The 13,531-nt window shown below is 38.7% G+C and overlaps 1 protein-coding gene across 3 annotated transcripts in view; it reads left to right on the plus strand.

Annotated features, from left to right (window-relative positions):
• Window positions 1–13,531, plus strand: part of LOC127425695 (CTP synthase 1-like) — a 32,791-nt gene that overhangs the window by 12,187 nt on the left and 7,073 nt on the right. For all 3 annotated transcript variants that reach the window (XM_051671924.1, XM_051671926.1, XM_051671927.1), the window contains 5 exons: window positions 84–200; window positions 301–384; window positions 11,931–12,011; window positions 12,215–12,366; window positions 13,060–13,192. In XM_051671924.1, coding sequence (XP_051527884.1) covers window positions 84–200; window positions 301–384; window positions 11,931–12,011; window positions 12,215–12,366; window positions 13,060–13,192 — 567 coding nt within the window. The remainder of the gene's footprint in view (window positions 1–83; window positions 201–300; window positions 385–11,930; window positions 12,012–12,214; window positions 12,367–13,059; window positions 13,193–13,531) is intronic.

Raw genomic sequence — 13,531 nt, forward strand, 5'->3', positions numbered from 1 at the left:
GAAAAGAGATGGACGCTTCAGGTGATGAAATATAGATGGCTTGTGATGGGTTTTTTGATATCTGAGGTCATGTCTTTGTGCAGTTGGGTGGTACAGTAGGAGACATAGAGAGCATGCCTTTCATCGAGGCATTCAGACAGTTCCAGTTTAAAGTGAAGAGAGAGAATTTCTGTAACATTCACGTCAGTCTGGTGCCACAGGTGAGCGTGGTGTGTTCACACCAACACACACAAACCATATCACATCAGATGTAAACACACTGTGATAATGTGAGTGACATGACTTTTCTCTGATGTTCAGCCCAGTGCGACAGGAGAACAGAAGACCAAACCCACTCAGAACAGTGTGAGAGAGCTCAGAGGACTGGGACTGTCACCTGACCTGGTGAGTCATGCTTTTCATAGCTCACAATATCAGCACTGAGTTGCAGTTTCTGTGCATGTTACAAACTGTCAACAAACGCAGCCACAGTTGAATATATTGCTGTGGCCTACATTTCCGTTATCTCTGCGAAAGGTACTGGGATTTAGGCCTACAGGGTTTCCCAGCACTCCGTTGTCAAGACAACAATGTTGAAATACTGGATAACTTTCCACAGACAAGGATACTAAGCGATTTTATCACACTAGAGTCATGTAAAACATGTAATATGTTTAAGTATTTCGGCTGTACTTTTGAAACAGTGTGTTGTTAATGTTGTGTATTGGACACGTTATGCCTTACTGAACTTTTTGTTTTTAAAGCTACACAATATAACTTTTGACCCTCTAGTGCAGGGGTTAGGAACCTTTTTTCACTGAGGAGCCAATTTTTTAATTTTTGGTTAATGCATTTTTTGAAAGAGCTTTAGCACAAACTAATAATTTACTATTTTCAAAAAACAAAGTTTTTCAATAAAATAAAAATTGTATTATGCCCATAGACTACTCAAGAACACAAAAACAAACAAATATGCAACAATTAATAGGTAACATGTTGCAATTTGGAATTGAGTACACGTGTTTGTGCGGGTCTCCATAAAATTACTTAATTTTATAATTGTTTATGGAAAAGTTCACTTCCGTTTTGGGCTGGGCGATATGTTAAAAATATTTTAATGATAATTGCCTTAAAAATATTGTGATATCCGATTATAAGGTCAACCCCCCTGCCGAGGGTCATTGAATATTTTTGCTTTATTGATTTTGCTTAATGTATTTATTGAAAAACATAAAAGACATTTCTTAATTCAAATTGCACTTTAAACTAAACGAAAAAAGCAATTCAAATAACTAAGTGATTAAAAAATCTTATATATAACCACCTCAAATCCAAACATTTACCATCTCCAATGGCCCCATTTGCCATCACGCAAGTATCCATCAATGACAATAGGTGAAAAATTACTTATAGCCTACAAATTAAGAACTAAAGACAGTTATAAATGTAAAGATAATTATAATAAATAAGCCTAATAAATTCCTATTTGGTCCCAAAAAAATGCTGCCAAATATGTGTTCTTATCGAATGTGTTTGTATTGCTTTTGGTAATACAGTTTATGCTGCCTAAAGAAAATAGAACTCAATTTTAGGTTATCAAATCAGACGCGCATTGGTGGATTTTCTTTCATTTGTTCTTCAAAATATAATCGCATGTTTCGTCAAACTCGTGTCTTTGTGTCTAATTTCTTGTCATATATCACGCCGAGAAGTCTTGCAGGGCAAAATTACCCGCCACCCACCGCGCATGAAAAATCCGCATTTGGCTGGTTTTCATTTCAAACCTTGTTTACCAGAAGTAGGCTGTATGACAAATTTGGAAGAAAGGAAATTAAAACAGTGTCATTGACTTCAAGCTTTGCAATCGTACCCACATTTTCTGCAGGAAAATTATCTCTAGAAAGTTTTAAACGATCATGTGTTTGTGAATGGTTTTTAACAAAGAGCCACTTGTAGCTCGTGAGCCTTAGGTTCCCGACCCCTACTCTAGTGGTTGAAGTAAAAAACTGCAAGTTACTTGCAGAGGAATACTTTACGTCAGTTGTGATAAGGCACTGCTCTTTTGGTAGATGAATCTAATGGTTTGAGGCCTCAGATTACCTGCAGAGTGGAGTCATGACAAGCTATTTTCATGTTGATATAATGTTATTTGCTTAAAAATGTATATCCAATATATTACTTTGAGGAAGATAAACAACACTAATTATATATTATATATATTAGTATGATTATTAAAGCATTTTATCCATTACACAGTACACATTAATGTTTGTATTGTACTACACATATCATTTTAAGAGGTGAAAGGGCTGATATGAGTTCAATTGAAGACACACTGTTTTTATATTACAATCTACAGCCTCAGTGGACAATGCAAGTATAAGGGATAGTTCACCCAAAAATGAAAATTCTCATCATTTAGTCACCCTCATGCCATCCCAGATGAATATGACTTCCTTTCTTCAGCAGAACACATTTGAAGAAAAAGTACGTCCTTATAATGCATGTGGATGGTAACACGATTTTAGGGCTGCAACAACTAATCGATAATTATCGATAATGAAAATAATCGACAATGAATTTCATTATCGATTAGTTGGATATTTGCGGCAAGCATGCAGAAGCTCCATCAGTGATGTCACTTTACAGCCCAGTGAAAAATGTGTTACATGATAACTCATTTGAAAAACTGAGAAGTTGAAGTGGAAAAAAAACATGACCCAGGATGCCCATCGCACGAGAGCACTTAATAAACACTTCAAAGAAGATCATAATAAGCACACCGTTTATAGTGGAGCGGTTGCTGCATCAGATTTGTTTCATTGACATGTTTCTCTCCAGCGCATAACGTAAATATTTTCAATGTTTTGTTTTTTTTAATGTATACATGTTATGAATTCAGAATCAGGCGCGTATTTCCATTTCGCAAAACCGTTCTTTACCACAAGAAAGTCTCCGTTCAGCTTTACCGAGCAACGAGTGTGTGCATTCACGTCAATCAAACCTATTGCAATGGAGAAAGGGAGCGCAGTTATTTTGATTACATGTGTGCAACATCATACCGCGATTTCAGTTTCGGTGTAATCAGTTATGCAGCTTTCATGGATGTCACAATGTTTCAGAGGTCCAAGTGTGCTGGCTTTTAAAACATTTTAGATGGTTTCTTCTCATGTAAGCGCAAGTAATACAATAAGCTTAGGATGTCTAGACAAAAAAAGTCTAGGATGAGACTTTTCAGCGCAGGAGTGAATCTGATGATTGCACTATATAAACTGTATGCTGAATATGATGTATAATAATGCAAAGGGTCCTGATATTTGATAGTCCTGTGGCAAACATTATTATACTTGATAAGCATATACTACTATTAAAAAAAACGTGGAACTCCTCTTCCTCTCTTAAATAAAAATCTTCTGACATCTTTGTTTAAATTTGCTCCAATTTGTTTTCGGCATTTGGTCTGTACAGCGTTCTTCCCACTCGGTTGTAAACAGCGCTGCTCCTCCAGGTGTGTCACACATGTCACTTCTCGCGTGAACATGCCAATGCCAATACATCACACGAGAGACCGCGTGACCTCAGCCCTCTCGTGCATACTGCTGCTTAACGGAAGCGATTATTTAAAGTTAAGAAGTACTTAAATATTGATCTTTTTTGCACCCAATTTTTCACCTCAATCTGGGTGGCAGAGGATGAATCTCAGTTGCCTCCGCGTCTGAGACCGTCAATCCGCACATCTAATCACGTGGCTTGTTAAGCACGTTACCGTGGAGACATAGCGCATGTGGAGGCTTCACGCTATTCTCCGCAGCCTCCATGCACAACTCACCACTCACCCCACCGAGAGCGAGAACCACATGATAGTGACCACGAGGAGGTTACCCCATGTGACTCTACCCTCCCTAGCAACTGGGCCAATTTGGTTGCTTAGGAGACCTGGCTGGAGTCACTCGGCACACCCTGGGATTCAAACTCGTGACTCCAGGTGTGGTAGTTGGCATCTTTACTCACTGAGCTACCCAGGCCCCCACAATAATACATTTTAATAGTTTATTTAGAAGTAAAGTTACAACAGAGATAGTTACACACTAAACAAATTAATAAACATTTCTGTGCTATGAAATCAGTACATTATAGACAACTTGAGATGAGCATAAATTCATGAGGAACCACCTTGTACCTGTAGTGGCTTTTAGATGTTTAAACATCTGCTAAAAGGATAAAATGGCAAGTGTCTATACACTGATTTAACAGCAGTGCACACTCTTGGAGACACAATTTGGTAATTTTGAAACTGCAGCAATGTTATAAAATACTCAGGAGTCATGAATATTAGCAAACATGTAACAATAACTTCACCAAAATAAAACTAAACTTATAAACACATCGCGATCAGTACACGAGTAATGTTCGATTCATTAAAGCATGACAAACAATAAAAGCTTCAACAACCCTACCAGAAAACATATCCAAGAATTATAGCAGGTAAACAACTTCACCAAACAGTAAAATCCATTAGGAGAGTGATTTCACTCCGTTGCTGTTCTGACTCCTGAAACAGCTGTCACACTTGCTTCTCGCAACACAGCTGAATCTTCTTTTTGAGCTTCGGATATGACGTAAACAAGCAAGGACAAATGACGCATGCCTGCGATTTCATGCTAAATCCGACACGACGGCTCAAATTCCCTCAAAATAAAAATCATTATTGCAGGCTTACCATAGTCAATTGGGGTAAGAAAAAAACTTAGTGCAGCTTTAAGAAAAAGAGGGATGAGTCCAAATAATTTTCTTTGGTAATCAACATTATGCCACAAACTAGTCTTGGGTTCGAGTCCACCTTAGTCAAGTCCGAGTCTTTAAACAATCAAGACCGAGTCCTTAACAGGCCGAGTTGAGTCCGAATGAATCTTGTTCATGAATCTGAATTAAAATTGTAACCATAAACTCCACATCAATATTTTAAGCTTATTTTAACTTTCACAACTAAGAAAACACAATTGTCAATATAAATGTAACAAAAACACCTATATTTTATGATTAGTTTCCTGCTGAACAAACTTCTAAGTGGTTTCAAAAAAAGACAAAACTGTCCTTCAACACAATTCTTGTGTTGACATTTCAGTTATTTGTTGCTTTTCCCCTCCACTCAAACATAGACTAAAGAAAGTGAAAGCTGCGTTAGTCGTTACAACCAGAGTTATTTCAAATTTTAATTTTGTTTTTATTTCTACTTCATTTTCAATTTGTCAATTTAATTTAGCTTTATCTAAAATGATCCCTATCTAAAGGAATAATAGTCTATACTGAGATTTCTTTCTGAATCTTTATCTATCTGCCGACTGATTTGGGAAAATATAGTACATACAAATGAGTCAACACCATAGTAATTAGCATTCGCTGAAAAGTTACGTCTCACGATTTGACTGCAAATGCTACATCCAAAAACACTGGAAAAGCCCACTGATAATATTCGGGCCATGTCGTCACGGACATGATCTTCTAGTTAATTTGTGGGCAACTGCACAATGCAGGGCAGTTCTGCGTGCTGCTCATGTACCTAAATCCCTGATGCGTCCATGTGTGTCTCACAGCAGCTGCCGCAGAAGATAAAAAAAATAAAATAATAATTGATATTTGCTTGAGCGGCAGCCGCGTTGGTCTGCAATCAATCTGAAATCTTTAAATACCAACCAAAAAGAATTTGCAAACATGCAAAAACATGGAGAATGATAATTTTGAGTCATAAATTTAACATAATTCTCCTTCAAAAGTGTCAGAGATGTAGGCTAAAAAAAGACTTGCATAAGTTACCTGGTGGTTTGCAATAAAACGGTAAAAAAATAAAATAAAAACGTCATAACCAATTAAATTAAAGAAAAAGTTTAGCTTCATACGCAAACTCTGTCATCGAATAATACATTTATTTTATAGTCTATAATTAAATTATGAACAAAACATTTCACTGCCTTGAATGTTGTGAATGGTGGACAAATGCTGTAAAAGAATGTATTTTAAGCAGCTTGTCAATGCTTTGAAAATAGTCAATCAAGAATAAATAGGTGCTGTTTATTTGTTTAGAGCTGCTGTCTGCTTTTGCAATAACGCTGTTTTTCCCTGACTATTTTAAAAGTTACACCGTTAATTCATCAAGCTATTATGGACCAGTTCAAACTGATAACACTGCGTGGACCACAAGAGTCTACGGAATTCTACATGTGTACATACATAATGCCTAAAAAACGTAATATCCAATATTAATACTATTTTTATGTATTTTTATTTCGATATGCTGTTTTTAGTAAACTGTGAGAGATATGATGTGGGTGACTTGACTCAATGAAGTTCTTGATTTTAAGTTTTTAACCACGATGAAACCGCAAAACGAGTGTCTTGGCTGCACAAACGCCATATGCAATTTTACCAGTTGTCAGGTCCCGTATTGTGTGAAACTGCCTTGTTTAGTTTCTATTACATTGAACACATACCCGTTTTTATGTTTTCATCATTTCAGCCACCTCGGTTGTCGATGTTATACAGTAGTCTCCGTCGTAACATTCAAGCTTATTGGTTGACTGAGTGTGCCTGTGCGTATGTGTGTGTGTGCGTTTGTTTACTTAGCCAGAGTTGTTTCACTGTGTTTATGTCTACAACTTCAGGGGCTAATACAGCTGTATGCAGACAGAGATGTGTTTATTAATTTCTGTTTTGTTATTTATTTTTTTTATTGCATCACAAATGTCATGGACTCGGCTGGACTCTGAAAAAAATCCAGAGGAAAAAAATCCATTTAAATTGGACTCGTGACTCAGACTCGTGTCCGAGTCCAAACTCGAGTACACCAACTCTACCACAAACACTGTTTGTTTAAACTTAAAGTTTAAATTGTATTAAACCTAAAACACTCCGTCAAAGAATAAATATCAATGCATTTATATTAGGTCTCTGAGCAGTCCTTGTTTTGGTGGCAATGTGTGCTTTCACTTCATTTTTAAAAGTTTGAACAGAATATTCAAATCTTTGATTTGAGGATATGAGGATCTCAAGACACACATTTCCAAATTGAACTCCTTTCCTGACAGTGGTTCTCCATCATGAAACACGAGCAGAGCGAATTGTGTAAATCGTTCGTATAGCCGTTCTGACATAAATTCTCGGATTCATGAAAGTTTTCGTTTTTTCAAAATATTAGTTGGTACGAACAAAATTTACACCTGCTCCCCGACCACGTGTAAATTATGCGTAAGACATCCGGACGTGTTGTGTTCTTTCAGGCAAACTGTCATGACTACATTTTGATAGAAGTGAAATTAAATAAGTAATGAAAAATCAACTAATAATTAAGAGTGAAATTATCCTTTAAAAAATAACATAAACCATAGCCTATACTTATTAGGGGCAAAGACCCCTATTGTTTTCATTTGTTTTCTTATTATTATTCTTCTGCGTCTTCCGCTCTTGAGTCTATGGCAGCCCATAGAACCGCATGCGGGAAAGTTATGAAATTTGGCGCACAGAGGACAGTCTGATCTATTACTACAGCAAATTTGGCATATCTACCTCAAACCCTCTAGCTCCACCAACTGCCCAAATTTGCACTCATGTTTATAACTTTTGAACCGTGAGTCCTAGAAACGAAATTATTTTTTCCTCTGATTCGACGATTCGATTGCACGTCATAGTTTTTCGATCCTTGATCCGTTTGTCCGATTTGCATGAAAATTGGCCTGCATCATCTAGAGGCACTCACAACAGACAGTTATTCACAGAATTTTGATAAACCATACAGTTTTCAAATGGCGCTTCAACGAATTCAACGAAGAGCACGGCAAATGGACGTGAGGGTATATCTCCATAACGCTTTAGCGTATTCATACCAAACTTATTATTTGTCATAGGCACCATGACTCGGGGTGCCTGCTCCGTTTCGGAACAGTGCCACCTAGTGGTCATGAGATTTGAAAAAAGAAAATTTTTGCTTATAACTTCTGAACAGTTTGTCATAATCATCAAATTGGTCTCATTCGATTCAGTGGGGTATAGCGAGTCCAACAATATGAAAAATTCCCATGTCGGCCATTTTGGATATCAGCCATTTTGAATTTAGTCATAAAATGCAGTATTTCACGAACGACTTGGCGTATCGTTACGAAACTCTGCATGTGTCTTTGGCACCATGCTCTGAAGGGATTCAGAGTTTCGGGACCGCGCCACCTTGTGGTCACAAATTATAGTGCCATTTCTAAATATGCTAATAGCTATTGACTCCTTTTGCCTACTGTCATAAGACTGGTCTTGATAGAGTCCGTGGTTCATGCCGAGAACAATGACACCAATTATGTCATGATCGAGCAAACTTCCTGTCTGCCAATTTTAAATGTTTTGAAAACCTACTTTTTCAAACTCCTCCTAGACTGTTTTGTCCGATATGCATCATCAAGAGGCACTCGCGACAAAAAGCTATTCACAGAATTTTGATAAACCATACTGTTTTCGAATGGTTCTTCAACGAATTCGATGAAGAACTCGCAAAATTGAACTTGAGGCTGTATCTCCGCAGTGCTTTGAAGGATTGGGACGAAGCTTGGTCCGTGTCATCGTTTTGGCACACTGCCCCCTACTGGTCGGAAGATAGAAAATGGCTGTTTTGGCTTATAACTCTTGAACGCTTTCCTGTATGATAACCATCATGCCCAGATACTACCTGAGCAGTTTCAGAACAGCGCCACATACTGGACAAAAATTCTAAGTAGCTATTTTTGGTTATTTTTAAAATAAATGGTTTTTTTTAAGATTGAAAGTTTACTTTTTCTAACTCCTCATACACTGTTCATCGGACTCTAACCAAAAACATGTCACAAAGCTTCTTTTGCTGCTCATGGTGACGATAATTGGCTTGACCCCAGTATCGCTGCTTGCAGCTATATTTTAGAAATGTTTCTTTACTGCTTGAATTAATTTTTTCAAAGTATAATTTTTCCCAACTCTGCTTATTTTTCCAGCAGAAGTGCTTAATTTGCATAAAAAAATTAATGCCATCTAACGTGACTGATTGGACAGTTTTTTATATTTGGCATCAGTAATCACGTTCAGTTGCTGATGTATGGTCAATGCTAATGCTGTTAAATTAATAAATAAACACATCTTGGGCAGGTGCGTACACAATACAACAGGGAAAAAAATAGAAAAGCCCGCACACTGTTGTACAGCTTGCCAATCTGTAATTTCTTACAGCATTTGGGCGCGGATTATGATAATTGTGAATAAACATGCACACGTCCTCTTTACGAATGTTTGAAATTCATTAGCATACACACGTTTTACTATCAAATCTGAGGAGTACGAAGCATTTGTGAATCCGGTGGAAAGTTTTCGGGAAGGTAAATTTTTGCGCAAATTACTCTGTTTACTCATTTATGAAAGTTTCATGAATAAGGCCCAATGTGTTTTAAAACCTGTTGCTTAATCTAAGAAATGCAGATAAGATAGCAAGATGCAACGGACAAAGACTCCTCCACCTATGGGGCTGTTAACACTGAGCGCTTTTGTAACCATCCAGTTTACCATTTGTTTTTTTTTATATAACATGCGCAAGACTAAAGTCTTTGTTTCGCCACATTTTGTTGTTTGTTCGCTGCTGTAATGAATCTCTACTTGTCTGGGTAAGAAGGAAGCGGGAGCCGGGTGCACATCCAACGTTCGACATTTATTAAACAAAGCACAGACATAAAACAATGACACCGCGTCATCATTTCTCTCTCTCTCCTGGTGTATCTCTCTCGACTGCAGCTCTGGTCACGACTTTATCCTCACCCGCCATCACCATAATCACTAACAGCTGGGCAAGATAATTCCCCCCAGGTGTACATCTCGGCCTCGCTCTGCACCGTCATCGCTCTGCCCCGCCACACTCCCCCAGTGCCGGATGATTTTCCCCGCCTCCGGTAACCAGGAACAACTCTAGGGGAAGTTGAAGGGGAGGGAAGCGAGAGAAGAAGTGAGCACGAGAGGGAGGGAGGGAGAGAGAGAAAAAGCGGAACAAAACACTCCTCGGCTCCCAGGCACACTGCCCACATGGTCCTCAGCTGCTGCACTGCCTCTTGGCGGATGGCAGCGGGCACCTCCGCCTCTTGGCGGCCAGCGTCTGGCTCCTGGCGGACGGCTCCTCCGCCCCCCGGCGTCCGGCAGCGGTGACTCAGCGACAGCTGACACCAGCGGTGAGTACTCCCAGGACAGCGTGCTCTTCCTCCTTCCCGGGTTTCGGCACCAGTGTAACAGATCTCTACTTGTCTGGGTGAGAAGGAAGTGGGAGCCGGGTGCACATCCAACATTCGACATTCATTAAACAAATCACAGACATAAAACTGTGACGCACAAACACATTGTTGTCTTTTCTCTCTCTCCCGGTGTCTCTCTCTTGACTGCAGCTCTGGTCGTGGCTTTATCCCTCACCCGCTATCGCCGTAATCGCTAACAGCTGGGCGAGATCATTCGCCCTAGGTGTGCATCTCGGCCTCGCTCCACGTCGTCATCGCTCCTCCCCACCACAGCTGTTTGTTGGATGCCGTGTCAAATTAAATAGAACTTCAACCTTTGAAAATTTGTCACGACACTTGCATTCTGTTAAATTGTATTTGTTACTTGGCATCTGGCCTTTTTTAGCGCAAGAATGCCACTTATGCTGTGAGACGCTGATAAGAGATCAAGATTAAACGACCAAAGACGTCCACTAAGTCATCGTAAGTGCTTGGCACACATCAAATATTTTAATGCACAGTTTTTGCATTCAAAAATGCGTTTTTCTATAAAATTGATGGAATATTTTAATTTGACAGCCTTTGTGTCTAGGTCTGGAATCTGGATTAATCGAAACACTCATCATTGCATTCATGCCATAATGGACATGTATCTGATTGATTACAACGCTTAATGTTGCAAAAAAATATATATTGTAAATAGAAAATGTAGACGCTTTTGGTGTGTTTTAAAAGTGATTTCTGTATTTGAAATGTTTCACAGTTTAATTGTGGCAGCTGTGTTATTAATCTGATTTTTTTTTATTAATTGCTCAGCCCTAATTTTAACCATATTCAAACTTTAAACAGATTTATAGGATATGTTTGTAAAATGTTTTACTTGGATTCATGCTTGAATAAATGTGTGTGTAATATGAACATAGTTGAGAAATTTGGATTCATTTTTTTATACATTTGTCCAATTTTAGTTGCTTTACATTAAATGTACTTTTACTATATTGATATGCAACAGGAAATGAGTTTACAGACTGTCTAACCAGCACAAATGACTGTTCTTTTTTTTTGGGGGGGGGGATTTTTCCCCTTTTTTCTCCCAATTTGGAATGCCCAATTCCCAATGCGCTCTAAGTCCTCGTGGTCGCATAGTGATTCGCCTCAGTCCGGGTGGCAGAGGACGAATCCCAGTTGCCTCCGCGTCTGAGACTGTCAACCCGTGCATCTTATCACGTGGCTTGTTGAGCGTGTTGCCACGGAGACATAACGTGTGTGGAGGCTTCACGCCATCCACCGCTGCAACCACGCTCAATTCACCATGCGCCCCACCGAGAACAAACCACGTTATAATGACCACGAGGAGATTACCCCATGTGACTCTACCCTCCCTAGCAACCGGGCCAATTTGGTTGCTTAGGAGACCTGGCTGGAGTCACTCAGCACGCCCTGGGATTCGAACTAGCAAACTCCAGGGGTGGTAGCCAGTGTATTTTACCACTGAGCTACCCAGGCCCCCCACAAACGACTGTTCTGATGAACTACATGTTAAAATGATTTTATGCAAATGGTTATTGGTTACTTTACATAAAATGTAAATCCAGACATTTCTAGATTCGTCCTCTTGATTTTTAAATAACTTGAGTTTAATCAGATTCACCAAAACAAGTATGCCTGAGTGTTCTCTTGTGCTTGCTGTTCCAGATAATGTGTCGATGCTCCACTCCACTGGATAACTCTGTTAAAGATAAGATCTCCATGTTCTGCCATGTGGAACCTGAACAGGTGAGTCTGTATCCCACAGGAATGTCTGATTTCACACCACCAGAGAGACTCTTGATTTAGCAGTTGAGTTGTTGTGAAACATTAACCTCACACGTCAGCAGAGGAAAGAAAATTCCACAGAACAAAATTATTCCCCAGAAAAATGATTAAAACATTTACAGTCATGTGAAAGGCGGAACTGATACAAGTGTTTTCTTCTGCAGGTGATCTGTGTCCATGATGTCTCGTCCATCTACAGAGTGCCTCTGCTGTTAGAGGACCAGGGTGTTGTGGGATACTTCTGTCGCAGACTGGACCTGCCCATCGAAACCAGACCCAGAAAAATGCTCACGAAGTGGAAGGAGATGTCAGACAGGTTAGGATACATTTAAATTATAGAAATGCATTCAGAATCAGTTCATACATTGATTTGCAATTATGGATGCTCATTTTTCAGATAAAAACTTAAAACATTGGGCTTTTTTCTTATGCTAGTATTCTTTATTCTTAGAATACTAGCAAAATGAGTTTGTACATACTGCAGAACCATTTGTGTGTAAATTGTCACATTCAAGTCAATTGGACTGTTTATGTAAAAAGGGATTTATGAGCTATTTACACAAATTTGTTCTGCTTGTGTTAAGACCCATTGTGCTGAATGGCTGGATGAAAAAAATATCTCTATTTCAGTTTTTGACTATTCAATATATATATATATATATATATATAGATAGCTAGATATAGATATAAAATATATTTTTATGTATTTGCTCTGAAATGGCTTAATGTTCTTTTTATTTATTTATTTATAAGAGGGGCCATTATTTTCAAGATCAAGGTGTTAAAGTCCAAATGTGACACCAGGGCTTCACAAATACTGTATTTAGCTATTTGTCTTTTTTTTTTTATGATTCTTTCAGAATGTACCAATGACAATATAAAAAACAAAATCCAGCAAATTAAATTTGGTGATACTTTATGGTGAAAAAAACCCAGATGACATTCATTTTCTTTTGTGCCCTTTTGAATGTGTTTCCACCTGTTGGATGTATTGTGTTTTGTGTTGTAGGTCAGACAGGTTGTTGGAGCAATGCTCCATCGCTCTGGTGGGGAAGTACACCAAGTTCTCAGACTCTTACGCTTCTGTGATCAAAGCCCTGGAGCACTCCGCTCTCGCCATCAGCCACAAACTAGAAGTCAAGGTGAGTTAATACTTTTAACGCACAGTCTAAAGCTATTATGTTTGCTTTGTGTTTTAGTTTAGTTGGTGTTGCTATTGGGAGACTGCTGTGTAAGTAAGTGGTTCTCAGCTGGTTTTACATTGGACATCAAGTGGCAACCCAACACAGTAAATATTGTAACCTGTATTTAATGTAGCCTGGGTTGCACTTTGTTTTATCTTGCATAGTTTTATGGTTTAAGTTTGACATAGGGATGTCCCGATACTGATCGGGTCCACTGTGATTATGTAATGCTCCAACACCAAAAACCACATTAATCCCGATAAATTTGAAAACTGTGTTTTCAAAACGCTCTCTGCC

The sequence above is a fragment of the Myxocyprinus asiaticus genome, chromosome 34, assembly GCF_019703515.2.
Source record: "Myxocyprinus asiaticus isolate MX2 ecotype Aquarium Trade chromosome 34, UBuf_Myxa_2, whole genome shotgun sequence".
Classification (NCBI taxonomy): Eukaryota; Metazoa; Chordata; class Actinopteri; order Cypriniformes; family Catostomidae; genus Myxocyprinus; species Myxocyprinus asiaticus.